Source organism: Oenanthe melanoleuca, chromosome 28 (genome assembly GCF_029582105.1).
Source record: "Oenanthe melanoleuca isolate GR-GAL-2019-014 chromosome 28, OMel1.0, whole genome shotgun sequence".
In the NCBI taxonomy this organism is placed as follows: Eukaryota; Metazoa; Chordata; class Aves; order Passeriformes; family Muscicapidae; genus Oenanthe; species Oenanthe melanoleuca.
In genome coordinates, this window is record NC_079361.1 from 494,590 (window position 1) to 517,583 (window position 22,994).

The 22,994-nt window shown below is 51.8% G+C and overlaps 2 protein-coding genes across 4 annotated transcripts in view; one reads left to right on the forward strand and one right to left on the reverse strand.

The window, feature by feature from the left end:
- The first annotated feature begins 1,695 nt into the window (after positions 1 to 1,695).
- LOC130264364 (thaicobrin-like) lies at positions 1,696 to 6,676 on the forward strand. 2 transcript variants are annotated; one of them, XM_056512465.1, is made up of 3 exons: positions 1,696 to 3,656; positions 3,765 to 3,875; positions 4,512 to 6,676. In XM_056512465.1, exons 2-3 carry the CDS (start codon positions 3,863 to 3,865, stop codon positions 5,030 to 5,032), a joined length of 534 nt encoding a protein of 177 aa, XP_056368440.1. In that variant the 5' UTR covers positions 1,696 to 3,656; positions 3,765 to 3,862; the 3' UTR covers positions 5,033 to 6,676. The 2 variants fall into 2 exon arrangements, with proteins under 2 accessions (XP_056368440.1, XP_056368441.1); XM_056512466.1 differs by having other exon boundaries at positions 2,062 to 3,656; positions 3,768 to 3,875.
- Positions 6,677 to 7,925: 1,249 nt separating this feature from the next.
- MARCHF2 (membrane associated ring-CH-type finger 2) overlaps positions 7,926 to 22,994 on the reverse strand; it is a 32,959-nt gene continuing 17,890 nt past the window's right edge. For both annotated transcript variants that reach the window (XM_056512457.1, XM_056512458.1), the window contains exons 4-5: positions 13,223 to 13,432; positions 7,926 to 10,762 (exon numbers count right to left, since the gene is read on the reverse strand). In XM_056512457.1, the coding sequence (XP_056368432.1) occupies positions 10,604 to 10,762; positions 13,223 to 13,432 (369 nt within the window). In that variant the 3' untranslated portion in view covers positions 7,926 to 10,603. The remainder of the gene's footprint in view (positions 10,763 to 13,222; positions 13,433 to 22,994) is intronic.

A 22,994-nucleotide genomic window follows, 5' to 3' on the forward strand; every position in this document is an offset into this window, starting at 1 on the left:
CCAGGGCTGCCTGTGACAGCCTCCTCCCACAGTGCTGCCTGGACTGGCAGCAGTGTGCAATCCCTGCTATAAGCCTGGAGGCATTGGGAACGAGGGAGGTGACAGAGCCAGGATTCACACCAGAGGCAGTGCCAGGGTGGCAGCAAAGCCCAGCACTAGCTTAAAAATTGCATTAAAGCAATTCTCTGCTGAGAGGCGAGGCCATTGAGGATGGTTCCTTTGGGGAAATCTGCTGCCCTGAGAGAGGCAAAGGCAGCGCTCCTGGAGCTCAGCCCAGCCAGGTGCAGCACCCTCCCAGCCCAGCCAGGCACGGGGAACCTGCAGGGACAAAGCAACCTGGCCAAAAGGGCTGACAAGGAAAGGAGGGAAGCAAAAAATAAAGATTACAGAGACACAGACCTGGACAACAGTCCTGGTTTAAAAGAAGGAACCTCCACTGGAATGGGAAAATGCAAACCTCTTCCCCCCAAGTTATTATAACCTGGGAATCAACAGGCTTCAGGCAAAGATATGGAAAAAGGAATATCAATTCTTTACTACTATATATATGTGTCCTGGTTTGAAGTACAGGTGTCTGCCAATAAAGGCAGAAGTTTTTCTTTGAAATAGAGACTTTAATTCCACTCCCTCCAAGTATTATAATTGTTTGAATCAAGGACTCTGAGGCAGAGATAAGGGGGTAGGAATAACAGCTCTTTTACTAATATATCTAACCGTACAAGCAGAAACAACACCAGTTGCTAAAATTACCAACAAAACAGAACAGATAACTCAGTTCCAGTCCTTTCTTTAGCTGCAGGCACACTCTCTCTGCGCTCGGTCCTGGTGCTGCAGATGGAACAAAGCCCCCCAGCTGCAGAGAGCAGGCGGGAGCGGAGGCGGGAGGGGGCGGCTGTGGCCACGCTGGTCTCAGGTGGGAGCGGCTGGAGCGGGCAGCTCCTCGCTCACCGTTTGTGTCCAGGTGATTCGCTGTGTCCTCAGAGGCAGGAGGCTGCAGCGGGGCAGATGCAGGGCAGGTGATCGCAGAGGGTCTGGCTCTCCTGCTTTCGGCCGCGTGGCTGGAGACGGGAGATCCTCCTCCAAGCTCCCGGAAACATGAGTCCCCTCCTGAAGCCCAGCTCCCACCTACCCCTTTGTCTAGAGTAATCAAAGGTCCTGGGTGTAACCTGGCCAGCTCCATTGGCATCATAATGGGAAAAATTCTTTAAACTGACACAGTAATAGAAAAACACTCAACCCCCAGCAATATGTATATAAGACAGACAAACAACGGCAGCAGCAGTAACAACAAACAAAACCACAGATCCAGAGACAGCCAGAACCACAGACAAAGTCACAGCCAGAACCACAGGCCCAGCCAGTGACAGCCAGAACCACAGACCCAGTCACAGCCAGAACCACAGGCCCAGTCAGTCACAGCCAGAACCACAGACCCAGTCAGTCTCAACCAGAACCACAGACCCAGTCAGTCACAGCCAGAACCACAGGCCCAGCCAGTCTCAGCCAGAACCACAGGCCCAGTCAGTCTCTTCTCTCGGCTCCAGGCACTCTCCCCGTGGCTGCAGTTCCGGGCACAGCCGGCAGGGGCGCTGCTGGCTCCCGGCCGGGCAGGGCGGGTGCGGTGCTTCCCCCATGGCTGCAGGGGGCGCTGTGGTGTGAGCGGAGCCGCCTCTCCACACGGCAATGGCGGCTGAGAGACAGAGAGAGAGAGACAGAGAGAGAGACAGAGAGAGAGAGACAGAGAGAGACAGAGACAGACAGAGAGACAGAGACAGAGACAGAGACAGACAGACAGACACAGAGAGACAGACAGACAGAGACAGAGACTTCCTTTGCAAGCCCTCAGCAGGCAGCCGATCCTGGCCCCCGCAGCAGAGGACAGCAAAAGAAGCTGCAGCAGGAATCTCTCAGTAGCCAGCTGGGAAGGCAGGGATGTGCAGCATCTGGAGTAGCAAACGAAATGTCAGAGAAACTCCGCAGCTGTAGCAGGAGCCCAGGGCTGTCCCGGCCCGCAGGGTGCTGGGGCACAGTGCAGTGAAAAACCCGCAGCAGTGGCAGAGGGGGAGAGGGCTCAGGGATCCTGGGGTTTCCCCTGAGGCACCCGAGTAGATGGTGAGGGTCCTTTCTTTGGTGAGGCAGTTGTTAATAAGGTCCCAATGCAAAGGCCGCTCTCTCGAGCAGAGCTTCACTCATGGTAGGAGAAGGCAGCAGGAGATGCCATCCCACAGTGGCTGCGGATTCTCCTCAGTCTCACTTGTGATGTCGAGAGCGAGAGCGTGCCAACCCGGACCTCTCGGTATCTCTGCCCTTCCCAAGAGAATGCCCCTCAGCTGCCATAGTGCAGCCAGCTGCCCTCCTCCTCCTTCTCTTTGGCCATATCTTTTGTCTCTCTTAAGTATCAGTGCTTTTGTCTCTTTGCAACAAATGGGAGAAAATTCCCTGAGAGAAAGAAACTAAAGGAAAAATCCTAACCCCCAACAACAAATGACAGCAGAAAGAAGTGTAATAATCGAACCTTGTAACTTAAAGATGGGATCACAATCCCACGGGCATTGCTCCAGGGAAATCCAGCCTGCACAGGTGTGCAAAGCTGGGGATCAAAGCTGTCTGTCCCAGAGAGCTGCGTGTGCCAAGGGAAGGGTGTGAGTACTAAGGCCATGTGGAGTGGAAGGAGCTGGGGAGGACCAGGTGTCAGACACGCCAAAAGCGTGCAAAAGGAACTGGTCAGTGAGCTTGGCCAAGGCAGCCAAGCTCCAGGCAGGGGTTTCAGGCAGGCAGAGGGTGTACAGGGGTGTCTGCAAAGCCACCTGACAGCAGCTGCCTTTACATCCTGCTTTATTTGTGCTCAGCTGGTGCCTTCCAGAGTGAAACAAGAATGGAAAGCCTTGTGTTCCCTGTGACTGGGAATAAGGCTGTCATCCCTCAACACCTGGAGAACTGCCTGGAGAACAGAGGTGGGATGCAGAGCCCAGCACGTGCTGTTCCCCATGTACCCGTTGAGCAATCGAGGTAACACATGCCCTGCAAACATCTCCACCATGAACCATGCAGCAGGACAAAACTGGGCAGACAGCCAGGGCAGGAGCCAGACCTCCCCTTTTCACAGAAGGCAGCCTGAACACCCAGAGCAGTGGCCACTGCTCTGCAGCTGGTGTCCCCAGGTTCCATCCCAAGGGGCTGGAGGTGCCTGTGCTGCTGTGGCCCAGGAGGACTCTGAGCACCCTGCACAGGGAGATAGACTCCTCCGGCACTCAGGGGCTCTTATCACCCACCTGCAGCTGGGCCGAGGGAGGGGATATGCAGCAGACTCTGTGATGCAAACAGGACTGGGCACTGCAGGAATAGGAGGAATTGCCAAATTCAAGTGTTGGATGAGGTCCCATGCAGGCTGGCAGCTTCAGGGCATGGGAGGTCACTGCCCAGAGAAGGGGAGGGGGAAGCTCAGTGGGGTGGTACCCAGACAGACTCCCAGCTCTGCTCTCCAGGCCATCCAGCCCCTCTGGACTGTGCCCTGCTCACTCAGACAAGCTGGAAGTGCTGGGCAAGCTCAGTCCAGCCATGAGCAGATGAGGGGGTCAGAGGAGTGGGGAGCAGACTGAAGACCTTCCAACCCATCCCAAACCTGCTTTCCTGGAGACAGCCTGCAGGCTGAGCAGGTGAGTACTGGCTGTCTAAAAAGTGCTGAATGCTGTGACCTTTTCATCATTCCTTCTCTGCTTTATCATACTCAGACAGTCTTTGAGTCTTGCAATTCCCACTTTCAGCAGTGAATCCTGTATCCCATCCTGTTGATTGACTGTTGATATGCTGGCATCCAGCATGGAGAGTAGAAAGTGAGACCCTGACGGATGAAGTGGAGGAGATGAGTGGAAGAGGTGAGTTTTCAGAAGGGAAAAGGAGGGGGAACTGTCCTCTGTTGAGAAAATGCATCCTGCTTCTGCTGTGGGACAACTACTGAAGGTGAAAGCACTGTGGCTTGTCCCCAGACTAGGCTTTTCATGGGATGGGACTTGGTGACTGCAACACTCCCACCTGAACTCTTGGTGCTTATCTGTAGACCCAGCTCCAGCACCAAAGGCTCCTGAGCTGACATCCTTGGCCCTCTCCACTGCTGATAGAGAGACATGAATTTGGGGCCATGGGTTATGGGTCTTGGGGTAACATCTGCTGTGGTCAGCACTGGTTAGTGCCCTGACCTGCCTGTTCTCCTCCCACAGCACCAGAGACACCCAGGCTCAGGTCCAGGTGGCTGCACTGCAGATGTGCACCCACTCACTCAGGTGCCTTCTCCTCCAGGAAACTGAGGTCTCCTTGGCCAGGATGTGTGCCATGGGCCCTGGGGCAGGGACAGAATTGGGGCAGCAGGGAGACAGGGACAGTCCAGCTAGGGGGTTTTCCCACTGTAGGGAAAAGGAACTCACCCTTCTGTCCCTTCCTGTCCCTTCTCTTGCTGGGGTGGGTGCAGCCCTGGGGCTGCCTGTTCTGAGCAGCTTCTCCTCCTCTGTCCCCAGCTGACGTGACTCTGGACCCAGACACCGCCAACCCCTTCCTCATTCTGGCCAGTGACCAGCGAGGGGTGGCCCGGGGGGAAGAGTGGACCTTGCTGCCCAACAACCCCGAGCGGTTTGACACGGAGCCGTGTGTGCTGGGCAGCCAGAGCTTCACTGTGGGAAGACACTGCTGGGAGGTGGAGGTGGCCGAGGCAGGGGACTGGTGGGCTGTGGGAGTGGCCCAGGAGTCTGTCAGGAGGAAGGGGGTCCTTAGTTTTACGCCCCAGGAGGGGATCTGGGCTGTGGGGCAGTGGTTTGGGCAGTACCATGCTTTCAGTGATCCTGACTGGATCCCCCTGCACCTTACCTGCCTCCCCAGGGCCATCCTGATCTGCCTGGACTTCACAGACAAGCAGGTGACTTTTGCTGATGCTGAGAGTGAAGCCCCAATCTTTGCTTTCTGCCTGGCCTCGTGTGCTGGGGAGGGGCTGCGCCCATGGCTCTGGGTGGGGATGGACTCGTGGCTCAAGCTGTGCCCCTGACAGGGAGGGAACATGGGGGGGGCAGGGGAGAGACTGGGAAGGCAAATGCCATCACCTTGGGTTTTGGTGCTGGGAACTGGGAGGGTCCTGCATCCTGATGCTTTCTCATGGATCCCCTGGCCACCAAGGGGATGACTGGCAGCTCGTGGAGGTGGACACCACAACAGAGCCTCCTTCATCCCCCCACCCCTCAGCTGGGAGTGCAGGGGACATGGGGAGCACAGGGAAGAGCTTGGTTCCCAGTGGCCCCACGAAGGGAACACCATTGAGTGCCAGGGACCTGCAGAGCTGCTCTGTACGAGGCCATGGAAAATACAGCAGGGTCCAGCTCCCCCAAGGGTACTGTAGTAGTGCCTCTGGCTTTTTTCAAGTTAAAAAACCCCAAACATAGCTGGATACTCATGATAATGCTTATCTTTCCCACACATCCAGAGCCTCTCCTTGCCTGACGTGCACTGGCAGCAGTGCAGGAAGGGAAGCACTGAAATCCACAGGAGAGGCAGTTCCCACAGATCTGTCATTCTCTGATCTCATCCCATCAAGGTCCCAGCTCACAGGATCCTGCTAAATCCTATCCTTAGGAGAGGAGACGGTGGATGTAGGTGAAGAGGACATTGCCTGGGTCCAGCCTAGATTTCATCTCTCTCTGGTTGGACCTTCTGGTTGGCCAGTTGTCATTGCTGTGGTGACATCTGGGCACAGGCAACAGTATTGGTCTCCCTGCTCTACTCCAGGAGCTGCAAAGTTGCAGCACTGTGTTGATCCCAGGTATCTGCCCCCAGAGCTCTGCCCTAAGCCTCTTCCACTGTGGTAGCACAGGGATCTCTGCTCCCAATGAGGCACTTCCTACTCTCCATGGGCAGGAGCCTCTGAGACTGTCCTGTCTTGCTTGGGGTAGAGTTAACTTTCCTCTCAGTATCCAGCATAGTGCTGGGTTTGGGATTTAGGGTGAGAATAGTATTGATAGCAACAACCAAACCATCACTCATGGGGTGTTTACCCAAGCCAAGGATTTCTCTGTGTCTCATGCTCTGTCAAAAAGCAGCTGCACAAGAAGCTGGAGGGGGAGCACAGCCAGGACAGCTGACCCAAACTGGCCAGAAGGATATTCCACACCACAGAATGTCCTGTCCAGTGTGTAAACTGGGGGAGCTGCCTGGGAGGGGCCAATCACTGCTGGGGGACAGGCTGGGCACAGATCAACGGGTGGTGAGCAACTGTATTGAGCATCACTTGTTCCACTTTTTTTTCATTACAATTATTATTATTGTTAGTATTATTACATATTATTTTGTCTCAATTATTAAACTGTTTTTAGCTCAAATCAAAAGGGTTTTTTTTTCCTTTTTTTCCCCCCATGCCTCTTGGGGAGTGGTGTGTGACTGAGTGGCTGTGCAGTGTTTAGTTGTCAGCTGGGGTTACACCATGACAGAGGTTCACAGCAGAAGGTTGGTGTATGGAGATGGCAGATTGTTAGCTCTGTATTTTTGTTCTTTGTCATGCAAAACACCCCAAAAGAGTTGTGCTATGCAGTTAGGGACACCTACCTCAATCAAGAAGAATAAATTCCTTTCTGAAAGCCATCTCAGTCCCTCAGACTGGAGAAAAGTTGGGTTTTTCAACAGATTGGTGTCTGGGAACCTCTTCACTGGAATTTTATGGTTTGGAGGGAGTAAATTTTGTGCCTTGGTTTCCTTTTTGATGTGCCCCACAAAAATTACATTTTAAAAAATCAGCTCTCTGGGAGCTGAGTTGCATAATTGCAGCATTTGTGTGAGAAACACACAATTTCATGTAGAATTGCACCACAAAGACTTGGGGGACTTTAAATTCAGCCCTCGTGCTAGAGAACTGGAGCCACAACGGGTAAGAAGGCTTAAGGAACACCAGGGTCCTTGAGCAAGGCTGGACCCACATGGGCTCTGAGTGGTTTTGGGGACAACTGGGGCTGGGAGGTTTGTCCCATACCCAGAGTGGGCACAGACAGCTCATCATGGCAGTGACTGCTGCCTCCTCAACCAGTGCCTGGACACTAGGCCACTCCCAACTGGGCAACTCCACTGGGCAACTCCCAAGCTCCCAGAGCCCTTGGTCCACAGCAGGGTGTGATCAGACCCCTGGGACCCTCCTGCTCCCAGGGAAAAGTGCAGCAGTGGGCAGTGGAGGCATCTCAAAGAATGCATTGGTCTGTCAGACACACTCCAAGCAAAGCTTGCCTGGATTTAGCACATCAGCCAAGCAACTGTGACTGAACACCCTTCCCATGAAACTGTTTTCCCATGAAACTCCTTTTCCACAGTGAGGCTTTCTCAGGGACTTGTGTTCCTTTTATGCTGTTCTCCTGTTGCAGATGCTGCTTTTCCCCCCACCCTGTCAGACCGCTGTGTGACATCACAGTGTTATTTTAAAGGACTGGCTGAGCCAACCATGGCACACTCTTTCTTTAAACCTTTTTTTTTTTTTCTTTTAATATAAACAAGCCCAGAAAATCCTTGATTTGACAGCTTGGCCAGGAAACTCATCCAAGGTCTTGCTCAAGGCTAAAGCCTTATTCAGGACCTTGGAAATGCATCCAACATTGGTGTTGCAGTGCTTTGAGTGGCACTTTAAATGGGCAGCTTCACAATTTCCAACCCCCTCCACCCTGCAAGTATGGCATGACCAGATTTATAACACAGATCCAGGGCCAGGGGCCAAGGCTGCAGGGGATGTTGAGCCTCCTCACTGCTCCCCAGAACAGGGAATGATGGCTGCCCAAGACTCTGCCCTGCAGCCCCTGCCTTGGTGCTGGCCCTGGATGGCTCTCAGAGCCAGCTGGTAGTGAGCTGGGGTACTTTCAGGGAGGCAGCCTGGGCTCTGCAGCCCTGGCCCCTCCAATAACAACACAATAACCCAAAGTTTGTCTCACTTTTATTTACATCATTGCACAGCCCGTTTCCCCAGAATGCACTGGAACGTGGTGGGTCAGACACCAACTGCCCACATCCACGAGCTGAACAACTCCTCTGGGAAGGAGGACAAGACTCAAAGAGTCACTACTGGGTCTTGCAGGGGCACATGCAACAACTCCAATTATTGGCAATGACAATAAAGTCACGGATGCTGAGTGCAGCTGCAGCCACACAACAGCACAGGGCTGGGCCCCCACTGCCCCAGCCAGGGGCTTCTGGCTTTCACAGTTGCATATTTGGATTAACAGTGGGTTTCTTAACTGGACCACTGGCTCCATGAAGTCCTTACCCTGGAGACGTGCTGCGGGAGAGAGCATCCCTCATCACCTGCCAGAACTTGGTGCATTCAAGGACCAAGCTCCTGGGAGGCAGCCAGGGCTGGGAAGGTTAAACCACCTCCCCCATTTTTCTTCACTGATGATGTCCTGGTGACAAGGGGGCTGTTGGGAAGGGGCTGAAGGAAAGGGCACCCAGGACAAGGCACAGAGCAGTGGTGCAGAGTCTGCTGCCATGGAAGGGGTGTGCAGAGTGGGGAGTGCCTGTGTGGGAATGGGATGGGACTGGAGCAGGGACTGCAGCAGCCTCTCCACCAAGAGTACCAGGAGCAGAGTAATCCCTGCATGAGTGCATGACTGAGGAAAGGGCACACACCCATGGGTATGTGGAAGAAGGGAAGGGACAGTGGGGGGCTGGCCACGAGAGGGGAGCAGAGATGTGCAGCCTGGCTGTAGCAGAGGACATTCACCCCATGCTCACACCAGCTCCGCAGGCTTGGAAGGGAGACCAATTCAGGGCAGATCTCAGGGCACAGAGAGGCTGCTGCAAGATATGTTGGGGTATCCCCAAGCTGCACCAGAACCCTGGGAGAGGAGAGCAGAGACAGACCAGGGGCCAGGGCTAAAGCAATCCTGTTGGGCATGATGGCACACTGCTCCCAGCTGCTCAGGCCACCAGCAACTTCCAGCTCAGGGTGAGGGAACACATAAGGAAACACATCCTGCTTTGCAGCTAGAGAGAAGAAAGAGGAAGAAGTGCACATGGTGCTTTGAATTCAGGAAATTACAGATCTCCATCTCTCAAGGCATTGCACTGACCCACTTGCTTTCAGCAAAGGGGCAAAGGGACAATAGTGCATGACCAGCACCCACTGCAAGGACACAGGCCCCTCTGAGCCTGCCTCCTGCCTGCTCTCTACCCTCACCACCATGGAGCCAGAGCCCAGGCTCCAGCAAAGCAGCTGGAGCACACACACCTGGCATGGCAGTGTCACTGCCAGTGCCCTCACAGCCTGTGCCAATCGGCTCAGGAAAGCTCAGCACCAGGCATGGGCGCTGCCTGGCAGGATGAGGAGGTGGCAGAGGCAAGAACCAAAGCCAAACCAGGGGGACTCTTGGCAGAGGGGGCACTCTGAAACAGAGGGCTTTGAGAGCTGCATGTGCTGGAAATGCAGGTGAAAGGAGGAGGAGGAGGAACACCAGCCCCATAGGACAAGGGACCCCCCCCAGAGCCTGTTCTCTGGAAACCAGCAAACTGAGGGTGGGGGTGGTTTCACTAGAGGACACAACAGGCAGGGAGCACCACCAGGATGAACCCAGTCCCAGCAGCTCCTCTGGAATGTGCAAGTAAAGCACAGAGACAGCCAAGAGCACCTGCCAGCGCTGCAGGGCATGGCCTGTCCCCTAAGGTACGAGTGAAACTGATGCTACAGGAGGTCCAGCCTCAAGGTGGCCAAAGGACATCAGCAAACAGAGACTCCAACTCCCAAGTTCTGGGGTCAGGAAAGCTCCTTTCTCAATCTTTTCAGAGCAAAAGGCAATGGGCTTAGCTAGCATGGAGCCATCTCTCCCCACCCTGGGATCCTCCATCCACCTTTGCCAGACAGACCAAGGGCTGAGTGCATCCGAGTCCTGGGGATGAGCCAGGATCTCAAGGAAAGCAGTTTGTGAGATCATGTCTGCACCGGAAAATATTCTCTCATTCTGAAACTGATTTTGAAATTCTCAGAATTACAGTACTTTACAATACAAAATGTCTCCATTCGGTATTATGTCATTTTACTCCTTCTGGGATTGTAATAATTATTAAAAACACTCAACTTTCTAGAAAGGACAGAACACCACAAAAGAGACCAAAGAGTAACGGGAAGGCTGCTGCAGTATATCAAAACCAATTTAGTGCAAAGGAGAAGGGGACTTTCAAGAATGGTTGATGAAAAGTGTTCTTCATATGCTCATTTGGAGAAAAGGCATTGATTTAACCTCTGAATGAGATCAGGTTGCCAGCTTCTATCCTGAAGCTTAGAACATCAACACAAAAGGATTGAAACACAATATACATGGCCATTAAAAAATAATATTATATATAGATATATATATATATATATATATATATAGAGGGAGATGTTTTCCACGTATGGTATTTCATTATAGGAAAGTGTCCCTGCAGACAGGCATTTTCTGCCATCGGGCTCTTTCGGGCCATTTCACACACAGATGTTGATTACGTGTCTCTTTGCCAAGGTCTAAAGCACGTGCTGAGCGTAGAGTCCCTTTGGGTGGGATGACTCAGAGCTGCCACGTTCCCTGGCTCTCCGGGACACCCGAGCCTCCACCTTGCTGGCTCACACGGTGGTCTCGTCCGCGCTCTTCTTCACCAGCTTGGCAGCGAGGAGGGAGTGGGGCACGGGGCGGGGGCTCCGCGAGGCCGGCAGCATCAGGCGGACTTTCTGGTTGGTCCTTCGCCACTCCGAGTACAGCTGGCAGTGGTAGCGGAACGAGACCTGGCGGCGAGAACGCAGCTGTCACCAACCCCCGCGTGCCACAGCACACTGGCACAGCCCCATGCCAGCGCCCCTCGGCCAGAGACTCCTGGCTCTGAGGCAAAGGAACCGGCACTGAGCAGGGTTTGGGGCACCCCGTGTCCCCAGGCTCTGACAAGCCATCCTCCCTTCCTGGTGATACCAGGCTGAGGGGGCACAGCCAAAGGGGCCTTGTGGGCAGCACCAGCAGAGTGAGCGGGGTTTGCTCAGCTGCCTTTGGGTCCGGGCTGGTGAAATGTGGTGGGGATGAGCTACAACTCGCCTCTTCATCCAGCCCCAAGCTGCAGCCAGCACCTTGGGTGAGCAAAACAAGGGTCTGAGTCCAAGCAGCCTCCTCCCATCTCACAGATCCCAGGTGACCTTCTCCATCCTGCACAAAAACCTTCCCTTCTTTGTCTGCAACAACAGGACAGCATCTGGACTCGTTTCTTCCTGACAACAACGTGGCCTGGGAGACTTGTCCACCCGGAGGGAGAACAGAGGAGGATGTAAAGGCTGCAGGACCCGGAGCAGCCCAGCAGAGGCACCAGCTGGGCCTGCAGTTTCAGAGCAGCCCTGCGAGGGGAGCTTCGAGCTCGACTTAAACACCGAATCCAGTCAGCCACTGATCTAAACTAGCCTTTCTCACTGGAAGCCTTTAGCTGGCAGGGAGGATGTACCAGGAAGTGCATCTGACACAGAAAACTCAGTAAAACTAATACTTCTGGATGGGCCTATGACACATTTTATGAGAAATGAAGCTGTGCCACTGAGGTAATTGAGCTTATTGATCAGTGCACACCCCTCCTTACTGTTGCAGAGGGACTGTAGCAATAAGTCTGGCTGTTTGCTGACAAACTCATCTCCCAGTTTTCAGAGAATGGGGGAGCTAATGGTGGAAACCTCAAGGAAGGCTCCTGCTTCTCACAAAGGAGATGCAGCCTTGGCTACAGCCTCTCTCACAGCCCTCACACTGGAACCCCCTCCCACATATTGGCCCCTTGTACTGCACAGCCTGGGGTTGAATGAGCTGAACAGGAATAAAGGGGCTTCACCTAATGTCCTCCTCTGCTCGAGGAAAAGCACAGCACAATTAGAGCCATTTTAGTCAGGACTCGTTACTGCACAAACATTTTTCCATTTCCTCCAGGTTTCCAGCTCCTCCCCACCAGCCCTGAGATAGAGAAGACGGAAACACTTAAGGTTTCCAATTTTAGCCTGGCTTCCTACGGAAACAAACTTCATGCAGGAACATGCAGCATGGAAACTTTCCTCCATGGCTCCTATGCAAGACGTGGCTCCAGCTTTGCCCCAGTTAAAGTACCAGCTCATCCTGCCCTGACTCCCAGGTCTGTGGGGGAGAGTTGTAAGGAGTGTCCAGCCCCAGGGGAAGGGGTAGCTCTGAGAAACTGGAACATGAGATAACAAGGAAATGGACTGGGGAATTTCTGTTGCCCACAGGACTGCCAGCTTTTCAGGGTCCCACTACTCATGCAACAAGTGCACTTCTTCCCTTCCCAAAATGGTGCTTCCCAGCAAACAGTTGGAAAAGGGCATGAGCACACACAGGGCTTAGAAGAGGACTGCCAAAATCAAGATCCAAATCCAGAAATCCACCCAGTAACTGAATGGGAAACAGACGGAAGTCCCTGGCCTGGCAGCCCGTGAAGAGAGCAGCCCCGGGGCCCTGGGGAGGGGCTGAGCCTCTGCTTGTGCCACACCCAAACCCGCATTCCCTGTCCTGTTCTCAGCTCTCAGCAAGCTACAAGCTCCTGGCCCCCTAATTCAGCACATCCAAAGATGCCAAACAAGGCTCTCCCAGCACGGATCAGTCCAACACCTAGACTGGCTCAAGTGCAGGTTCCTGCCAATCCCCAGTACCCCCCATGAAGCAGTGGGCCAGGGCAGGCTGGCTACCAAGCCTTGACTCATGGCTGACTACACAACCCAGCATCAGAGAAGCCATAGGTTTCCCCAGGGCCAGAGAGTTGCTTCCATGCACCTGAAAAGTACTGCACAGGAGTTTGTTTAGTTGTGGCCAGAGACCCCCAAGGCCAATGTGCACCCCAGCTGGGCAAAGCCAGTCTGTGCTGAGCAGCAAAAGCACAGAGGGACACGGTGGTAAATTATTTAGGAGTCAAATGTGTTCCATATTTTACTTTTCCCCTGCACTGCCCAGGTACCAAGTTTGTATTTCTTCTTGAACCACAGATGGGCCACGGCCTGACCCAGACCCATCCCAGCTCTGGCACCTGTGCTGGATACCTGACACTTGGGGTACACTGTGACAGTCTGGAAAGCAGGTGACCAGGAAGTGGTTTTCCATTCTCAGCAGCCTGCACGTGAAGATAACTAAATGGACAGGAAGGGAAGGGCCCAAGGTGTTCTCACACAGGACAGCTCCTGTCTGAGCAGGAGCAGGACCCTGCAGCTGGCACTTACCAGTGTCCAAAGGATGTAGATGGTGAAAAGTGCAATAGTGAGTGCTATGAGCCCGATGGCCTCCAGGCGGCTGTTGAACTGCAGGTGGTCCTGGGCCCCGCGCAGACACAGCCAGCCCGAGATGGCCGCCAGGGGGGTGATGAACAGGAAACACACCATGTCACAGAACAGCGTCCTCTTCTCATTGCGGGGCCCGGGGTCCTTCAGCCACTGCGGGAGGGACAGCGGTCAGTCTGGGGAGCTCTGCCCTGCCTCGCCCACAGCACCTTCTCCAAAACAGAACCGGACACTGCCAACGCCAGCTTCAACAACTGACATGGGAATGGAACAAACAGCTAGGGAATGTGCACAGGGGAAGGCAGTCATGAGTACAGAAGCTCCTGGGCTCTCCTCTGGATGGTGAGGAGCAGGCACTGCAGGATGTCAGTCCAGTAAAGCCTGGCCTAATGTGGATCTGACAAGTCTTGGATTGAGCTTCAACAGAAACAGACCCAGGACTCAAACTGGTGAATGACCTGTGGGAAAGACGGGCACTGGGGTCTGCAGCAAGGCCAAGCTATAAGAGCATCTGTCCCAAATCTAGCCCTCGGGTTCCTTTGGGAGAATCACAGCATTTTAGAGTTTCACAGGCAATCTCCAAGTGTTTCCTTCTTTTGGGAGTCCTGACTTGCTTCCAGTCTGGGTTCATTTTAGATAGTTAACTTCACAGCAATTGTTCTGTTTTCCTAGGATTATGCTATTTTCATCCTTTCCTTTCCTTTTTTAGAATAGTAAGAAGCTGTGGTTCCTACAGATACCAAATCATTACAGCACATCTTTACTGGGATCTGTGTGTGCTGGCCTGCAGATTCTTCCTTCTCCTCACAAAGACAACTGCCTCATTCAGGATTTTTTAAATTTTATTTTTAAGTACAGCTTGGAGAATATTATTGAAAAGGCACAGGCAGAGCAGGGAAGAGACTGTCAGAGTCTGGGCTGTCAGGCCAATCCTGCTGCCAGACTTGGAGTGCAGTACCTGCTTTGGAACAGACAGCTTGAGAAGGGATCCATCTGGGAACTCTGCACAAAAAGCTCCTTTCCCACTCAGAAACCACGATTTAAGGAGCAATGCAGAAGTGGCGGTGGCAGATACACAGTGAGACCTTAGCACAGGTAAACTGAGGATGTGGCTGGCCAGAGGCATGCAGAGAGAGCAGGCCCAGAGGGGAGAGGGCAGGGGGCACACAGGCAAGTGCAGATTTAACTGCAGCAGGGATGATCAGTGAGACAGAGCAAAAGGGCAAGAATGGGACTGGAAGCACAACGAACTTCTGTGGAAATGGGAAAAAGAAGGGGGAGCTGGCAAACCTGGGCATGGAATAGTGGGGTAGCAGGACTGGTTAGAGCCACAGGAACAGCAGCACCTGGGAGGGACACTGAGCCTGACCAGGAATTTCAGCTGGGAGGACTCATAACCACGATATTTTAGGGGTGTGACCTGAATCACCTGAACACTTTTGTGGTAACAGTCAAGGAACTTTCACTGATTCTAAAACCATTTCGAATGTGACTTGATGGACAGACAGAAGAAAACCTCAAAGAATCACAGAATCACTAAGGTTGGAAAAGACTTCCAGGGTCATCAAGTCCAACCACCAACCCAGAACCACCTCCAAACCATGCCCTCAAGTCATCCACCCATTTTTTGAACACTTCGAGGGATGGTGGCTCCACCACTGTCCTGAAGCCTGCTCCCTTTCCAAGAAGAATTTTTCCCAATATTCCCCCTAAATCATTCCTGCCAACCTTGAGGCCATTTCCTCCCATCCTGTCCCCTGTTCTCTGGGAGCAGAGCCCAACCCCCACCTGACTGCATATGCCTGTCAGGGAGTTGTGCAGAGCCAGAAGGGCCCCTCTGAGCCTCCTTTTCTCCAGGCTGAGCTCCCCCAGTTGCTCCAGCAGCCCCTTCTCCAGCTTTGCTGCCCTTCTCTGGACACACTCCAGTGCCTCAGTGTCTTTCCTGGACTAAGGGGCCACCCCAGGATTTGAGGTGGGGCCTCACCAGTGCCCAGCACAAAGAGATGGTCAGAGCCCTGGTCCTGCTGGCCACACTATGCCTGATACAGGCCAGGTACCATTGGCCTTCTTGGCTATCTGGCTCATATCCAGCCACTGCTGACCAGCACTACCAGGTCCTTCTCCACTGGGCAGCTTTCAGAGCAGGCAGAACTGTTGTCTGGACAGGAGAAGGGAGGCAGAGCTGCAGGTCCCCCCTTGTATGGCTCTGCAGAGGAATCAGTGTGATGAGCTGATGGGGACAATAAAGACCACACATGGAGTCTGAGCAGTCCTGGGAGGAAGTGAGGGTAGACAGTAACTCAATGGCACAGGAAAGCTGCTCCCATACACTGCACCTCCTGGGCAGCCCTAGGCTCAAACCCAGCCACGTGCCAGGCTCTCCCCAGTCCAACCAGGACAGGGCTGCCTGTGATATAGCACCCAGATGAGTGCCAATCACCCCATCTGGACCAAGTTCCCTCTAGCAGCAAGCCCAGAGCACCCTATTCCCTGCAAAGACATCTTGGGGCACTTTTGACCTTTGTACAATAAGAAACTCAGGCAGATAGGTATTTTACTGCATCTTAATTCTGTTTTATATTCCTTGTGCCTTTTGAAACTCCTTCCTCCTCCCCAAGATGGGAGACAAACATATAAAGGCAGGAAGCAAATTAATTTCCTTTTGAAGTAGTTGATTTACTTTGCTAATATGCACTGACACAGTAACAGAATGCAATACAATAAGCCACTCTAAGGGTGCAGAATTTCTGGCACAGCAACACACTGGTGCATATGGGACTTCAAATAAACTTTGCAAACAATCCATAAAGTGGTCAGACAGATCAAACATTTTTTGTAGGGAAAACTATCAAGTAAGCATGAGAAAGCAACAAAAGCATAACTTGGTCTTCTTCCAGCAGCTTCCACACTGCAATCATGTCTGAGACTGAAAGGAAAGAGGCAGAGGTGGCTGCTTGCTGCCATTTGGGCTTTGAACTGAGAACTGAGCCCTAGATCCTCTTGCAACAACTTCTCTCTGCTTGTGTGACAGAATTCTGGGTACAACCACATTTCTTTGTCCTCCAGGTTGATCCTGAGGCTTTTCAAGATACTGGGATCAGCAGGGTTGTGGAAGGGAGCTCATTTCTTAGAGCCACAGCAGGGCTATGGGATGATGAGAAGCTGACATTTGGGTGCTGCAGTGCCCATGAAGCTTGGGTTAGCCCAGGTGATGGGAGGCAGGAGGGGAGCAGGCAGTAAAAGGCACCATGATACCATCAATTCCTCTGGGAGCCAAGAGCAGAACTCAAAGCATATCAGAGCAGTCTCTCAGCCCAACCATTCCAGCACCTGCTGTGCCATGTATCTCAAGGCTGGGCTGCATTCTGTCCCTTGGGACCAAGGGGAGTGGATAGAAGAGGGACTCTCCCAGTAGCACTCAGCACCTTGCAGTCTGTCTGGGGGCTTAAAAATGGGTGTTTTAAAAATGAGCTTTCATTGATTCTTACAGCTGGCTTCCCTTATGTGGCTCAATGTCCATGGCTGTGAGCTGTCAGCCTGTTTCATGAACACATCCACAGCACAGTACTGGCACTGGAGGGACCAGTGCTCTGCAGCCACCACGTGCTCATGTCTCTCCCTGCCTTGCACCTGGACCACTTGCTCTGGTGGGCAAGAGTCAGGACTAGTGTGACCTGCCAGCCTCACCAGCTGACCCTGCAAGAGTTCCCCATGCACTTCACAGCCACAGTACCACACAAGCATGTGGCTGCATTACAAAACATCCCACATGCTTTCTGCCCATGAGACACAGTTAGCCTGTGGCTTCTCAGGTACCTGTTGATTTTCCTTCTGCTGCTAACCTGGTGCCTGGCTATAAAAGCCAGAAAAAAAAATCACATTAATTTGATCACAGCAGCACTCTTAGCCCTGTCGCTGTCCTGAGGAACATGTTGAATCAAAAAAATACAGCTTTATATAAGGGACTCTCATATCCCTTCTCTGGGCCTGCACCAAAACTTTTCTGCAGGCCATCAAACTCCATGGGCAGCCCCAGCAGAGGGAACACCTTCACTAAGGTGGGAAGGGATGTTTTCTAACAGAGTACCCAGAATTCAGGAAGTCAAGACCCAGAAATACCCCTAGCCCTGCAAACAGAGCAGTTAAATGCTGCAGCACAAAGCTGCCCCTTCTCATCCTCCTTTCCTCAACTACCTGCCACCAATGCTCCACAAACCAAATCTCTCTTTGTACAGGCATGAAAGCTTTCCCTACACCCTCAGCTGCTGGAAGCACAGGGCTCTGGGCTGACCCAAGGGATTCAGGAGCACTAGAAATGGTGGACAGGAGAGGAACAGACCCAAGCAGTGCTGCAGGTCACTGGGACACTTCCCTCCAGAGCAGCATGTGCTTCCATGGCTGGTGGCACATGCCACACCACGACATGTGCCAATATGGGATCACAGCAGTGCCAGCAGCTGCACCTCAGAGAAAACTCACTGCTCTTCTGGATCAGCACAGACAGGACTGGACAAGCTGTGAAGATGGACAGGTAAGGAAAAGTAGTGCTGGTGAGTACCTGGAGTGCAGGGGTGAAGTATTTCCTGTTTTGGCCCCAAACAGGCCATTGCTTTGTGCAGAGCAGTGCCCAGGACTGCACAGAGAAGTACCAAGAGGATCTCATGGCTGGACCTATGGCCAGCATCTCCAGACAACAAACTCAAGTAAAGAGAGAAAGGAAAAGATTAGAGGAGTGGGAAAACAGCTGGAAGCAAGAAGGATTTGTTTTTCACTAGATCCAGGAGTCTAAAAGAGGCATGCATTGAGCAAGGAGAGACGTGGGCTGGGGAAGGGTAGGTGAACACGGATTAGACAACAGTGCAGTGAGTGCAGCACAAGAGTTCGAGGAAAGCAAAGGGAAAAGTCTGTCTGCAAGGAAGATAAGGCTGGAGGAAGGGTGGGGGAGAGCTTATATCACAGCTCAGTTCTCTGAACTGGAGGGCGGGCAGTGAGCACTGCACCAGGCACTGTGCCCAGAGGCAAAACTTCTTTCCCTAATAATGTAAGCAGGAGTAACATCACATTTCCTGCCTGCCAACCTCCCTGTGCATGTTCCAGGGACATCTCTGCAGCACCTCCCACAGCCACAGAGGTGCAGGAGACTCAGGAGATGAAGCAGAGTGACAGACCATGGGAGGTGTCCCCTACTTTCGTGTGATCCACACAGTCAAGTCACTCCTCAGAGAATTTCAAACACATTTTGTTGCGTATGACATTGTGTTTTAAAGTTGTACTTTCAAGAGACAAAAAAAAAAATCCACTGACCATAAAATATCCAGTTTAAGTGAACCAGAAGTATTAGCAATCATTGAAAAGTAACCATCTTTAATCAAAATTGCACCATAAACTCCAAGAAAAACAGTAGGAGCAAAAAACTGTCAGGCTCCTGTACAGCACAGTACCCTTGGAATGAGGAGCTGTTTTGAGGAGGCAAAGGAGCACATCAGAATCACAAAAGCAGCCCATTTATAAATAAAGCTGTTAAAACACACATTGCTGGAAAATATCAGCACTCAAGACATGGAAGCAGAATTTTCTTAGGACTCTCTGAAGAGATTTGCTTGCAAGGACAGAAACAGGGAAACAAAAGGTGTGGCTGGACTGCTCCAACAGTGACTGGTTCACCAGAGAAATCTTTTTTGGAATTAGTGAGATGTCTTAAATGAGTTTTGCCTTAGCAAAGGTATTAAATGCTGGCAGAAGCATTATGATCAAATACTGCATTATACTTGTTAGATTTCACCATGAGGGTATGTTGACTTTCAAAATCCCAGTAATTTCAGCAAAGCCAGAGCCTTTGGTCTCTGCACAAGCAGTTTGTGTCCTCTCTCAGAACAGAGACCTGAAACCTCCTGGCTCCTCTGCCTGGTATTTACATGATGTGTGAATACACCCTTCCTCTGGAGTACAGAGTGATCTTTGCTGGGACTAAACAGCTGCTGCTCTGACACCTGCCTGACCTGCAATCCTGGGACATTTCCAAAGAGACCTGGGCACAGACCTGACCTGACCCCTCCCCATGCCAGGACTGTGCCTTGGAAACAAAGCTGGCTCACAGCAGGGGCAGATGGCCCCAAACAGGAGTCTTTGGGCTGCAGGTGGTATATCTCTTCAGCCCACCGAGAAACGCTCAGAGGGGATAAAATTAACAATAGCTTGAAGCTAAAACACTTCACAAGCAGTTAATGAACTGAAGAGAGAAATGAGAGGGTGGGTACCACAGCAAAACACACAAAACAAGGCAGCCATGGAAAGAAAATACTTTTGCTGGTAAGGTGGGAAAGTAAAAATGGGCAGGAGTGAGCTCAGGTACTGAGCCTGAGGTCTGTGTTATCAATACAGACCAACCCACACACCCACCTCCCTCTGTGGGCAGGGCTGCAGCCAGGGAGAAGGCCAGGAGCTGTGCAGGACTTGTGGCTGTAGAGAGTCACCCTTGGTAAGGCTTTCTGGAAATACACAACGTATCCAACACAGTCCCAAACGCCTCCATCCACACAGCTCTGCCTGAAATCCCAAAGAATAAAGTATCTCCAGCAGTAAAACCACTTTGTAAGAGAAAATAGGTTTTTGATGGATTTTACCTCAGACCAAAGAGAAGAGTTTATGCGGAAGGGAGAACATTAAGGACAGAGGCAGGGGAGGCAACATTTTGATTCACACACGAGCTGCCTGTAACACCACTTATCCTGGTTCTCCTACAGCCAGGAGGAGGCATGCTTCTCCAGACAAGTTGGCACATCCTAACTTAGCCAGCAAAGGTACAGATACTCCCTGAAGAAGAATCCTGGGCAGCAACTGGGCATTTCCTGTGCATTATATTATTAGAACAAAGAGGAAAGTACTTCCTCCAGGAGAGCTGTGTCTGCTGCAACCTACACTTCAAACACTTCATCTAAATATCAAATGCTGAAATCTTTCAGGGAACACAGAAAGTATTCTGCCTGTTTTTACTATGCCAGCCATGCTGGCTAGAGTGTCCTGGAATCATAGCACTTCCCTGCAAACATATAGAGGCCCATTTAATTAACAATCATATAGGAAAAATAAGCATTGGAAAACCATCCCTCTCCACGGCTTGGCCATTTTATTCTCTGCTGGGGACATGCTCCTTACTCAAGAACCCTGGTCCACAACTGTCTTGTGCTGGAGACCACTCCAGAGCCTAGCAGAAGCCATTCTGTCCTCTCACAGCACAGGCAGCAGCATCCTGCACTTCTTGCTACAAAACTCTCCACCCAGGGCTCCAGGTGAATTCTCAATCTCCACCTGCAGGTGTTCAAAACATGCCCCCAACTCAGCCCAGTGATCTCACAGCCTGACAGTTTTCAAAATCCTTTCATGGGTTTTTTTTAGCTTTCAACCATCTTCTCAGTTATAAAATAGCACAATTAGGCTGAACTGCAGGAGATATTTCCCCCCACACCCATGGGCCAGTCTGTGGTTGCCAGAGCTGGCTCTGGGCTCAGACAAGTTCCCTGCTCTGGGTTCAGAGATCAAGCACACTGGCAGTCAACACTGTTAATGTTTTTATGTTGAATGGACCACAACATAAATCAATGCCTGCTTAAAGAAAACAAAAATACAATTTTATTAACAAATTATCTTTCATCCATGCTGGACAAACTCGACACCTTCCTCTGTAAAGGAGGCTGAAAAATTCAATTACTGTTTGTGAAGTGCTTGGATTTCACAGCAGTAAGTTTCCAGAGAAGCTTGTGAGAAAATAAATAGTTTGGTCTTGGTAAACAGGGATTAACACAGGAGGATTAACACAGTTAGCTAGTGAGTGAGCATCTTCCATCCATGGACTGCTTCTGGAAGACAGCCTGTGACCATGAAGACCACACTGTAACACAAATAGACAAGAGGCCCCAAGTAAAACCTAAGGCAACTTTGGCCGTGACATTTCCTGACTTCCAAGAAATCAGGAAGTTTACATAGAAGCATTTCAACTTGGCCATGTAGCTTCCCCCCAGCACTCACCAAAATGTCTCTGGCAGCCCAAAATCAGCCTCAGGCCCTCTCCTTCTGAAGGATCTCAAAACCACATGGACAAAGCCAGTTCTTAATGAAGCTGATGGTCCCTTCCCAGAGATCAGCTGTGCTGACCAGTGACTGCCACAGCCACTATAACCAACTCTAAGTTTTCCCAGGCTGGAAAGGCAGGAGATGGCAGAACCAACAGCATGAGCTGCTTTCTCCTCAGAGGCCCAGCAGCAGCAGATAGCATGTTACCAAATTCCCCTGTGGCCAGGTGACAGCAAAAGAGAGCTAGAATGCTTGGACAGCCTTTCACACATGGAACAGACTCTTCTGCCATGCAGCACGCTCCCACATCATTCCTAGTCCTAGTCTCCACCCATTTATCCTCTGCTCTTAATTTCTATTTTGATTTCACAGCTTTACTTTGGCAGCAGTGGATTTTTTATCAGGGCTCCTCAACAGCACACTCACCACAAACATCACTTCCCCCGAAGTTTCAAAACCTTCCCCACCCCTCCTCACAACCAAGAGGCAAAGAACTTCCCAGATAAGATGGTTGGGGGAATTGTGACGTTTTTAAATGACTAAGCAGCTTCTTTCCCCAGCCCTCTTCTCAGAAACAGATGAACAACTTGGAGGTGACACTTCTTAAAAATATTTGGTGAAGAGCTGCAGCCGGGTCTGGTAGGGGGATGAGATCGCACCACACTGCAGGCAGAGCATTAATAGAAAGTGCAGCCAGCTGGCCAAGGGGTTATCAGCTCCTTCCAAAGGGCTCTGCACCAAGGGCAGGGCCTCTGCTACCAGTGGGAGCTCCCCAAAGCAGTCACACTTTGTCAGTTGACCTCTAAGCCCCAGCAAAGCTCACAGGATGAAGCACACTCACTGCCATTGCCTCTGCCCAGCACAGATTGCAGTGGTGCAGGAGCTCAGAGTGGCTGTAATAGGTCCCAAGGAAAATGAGAAACTGAACTCCAGGTCACTTCCCCAGGCTCCAGGCAAGGATCAGAGGGTTTATAGCATGGTAGAAGTAATACAACAAAACCAGGTGGCTTTCCAGGCAGGTGAACCATCTTGCTCTAGCTGGAGCCCCCCAGCCGTGGTGTGCCAGGCACAGAGCACGTGCTGATGAGCTGCCATGGTTCTGCCACGTCCCAGCACACACTGCTAGGAACAGCACCCAGCACACTCCATCTGCCATGGGCTCTATCAAACCAGGCTATATGCTGCTTTCCAAGCCAGGGAAAACCTTACTGCCCCTGAGCTGCTGGAAAGGAAGCTGCTCTGGGGCTGTACCATGAAGGTGAGCTGCACGTTAGGCTCTGCTCTGCAGCAGGGATCACTCTAGCCAGCTACCTGTGACTTTCCATCAGACTTACCAGCCTCCAGGCTCACAAGGCACTTTAGGCAAGCTGTTCCCCAGCAGACACCACAACAGAGTAGATCATCCCCTTCACTATGCTCACAAAATACCAGAAGTAACAAATCACTGGAATCCCAAAGCCTTTGCCAGCTGGCAGTAATGGCTCAGGGAGTCCACTCATTTCTGAAAGCACAACAGCAGTTCTCCTGTGTTTGAGTTAATTAAATTCTGCCCACCCATCACCTCAGCACTCACAGTTTCTTTGTTGATCAGGATACCCCTTACAGGCTCTAGCCCAGAGGGGCTTTTCACAAATTTCAACAGGAA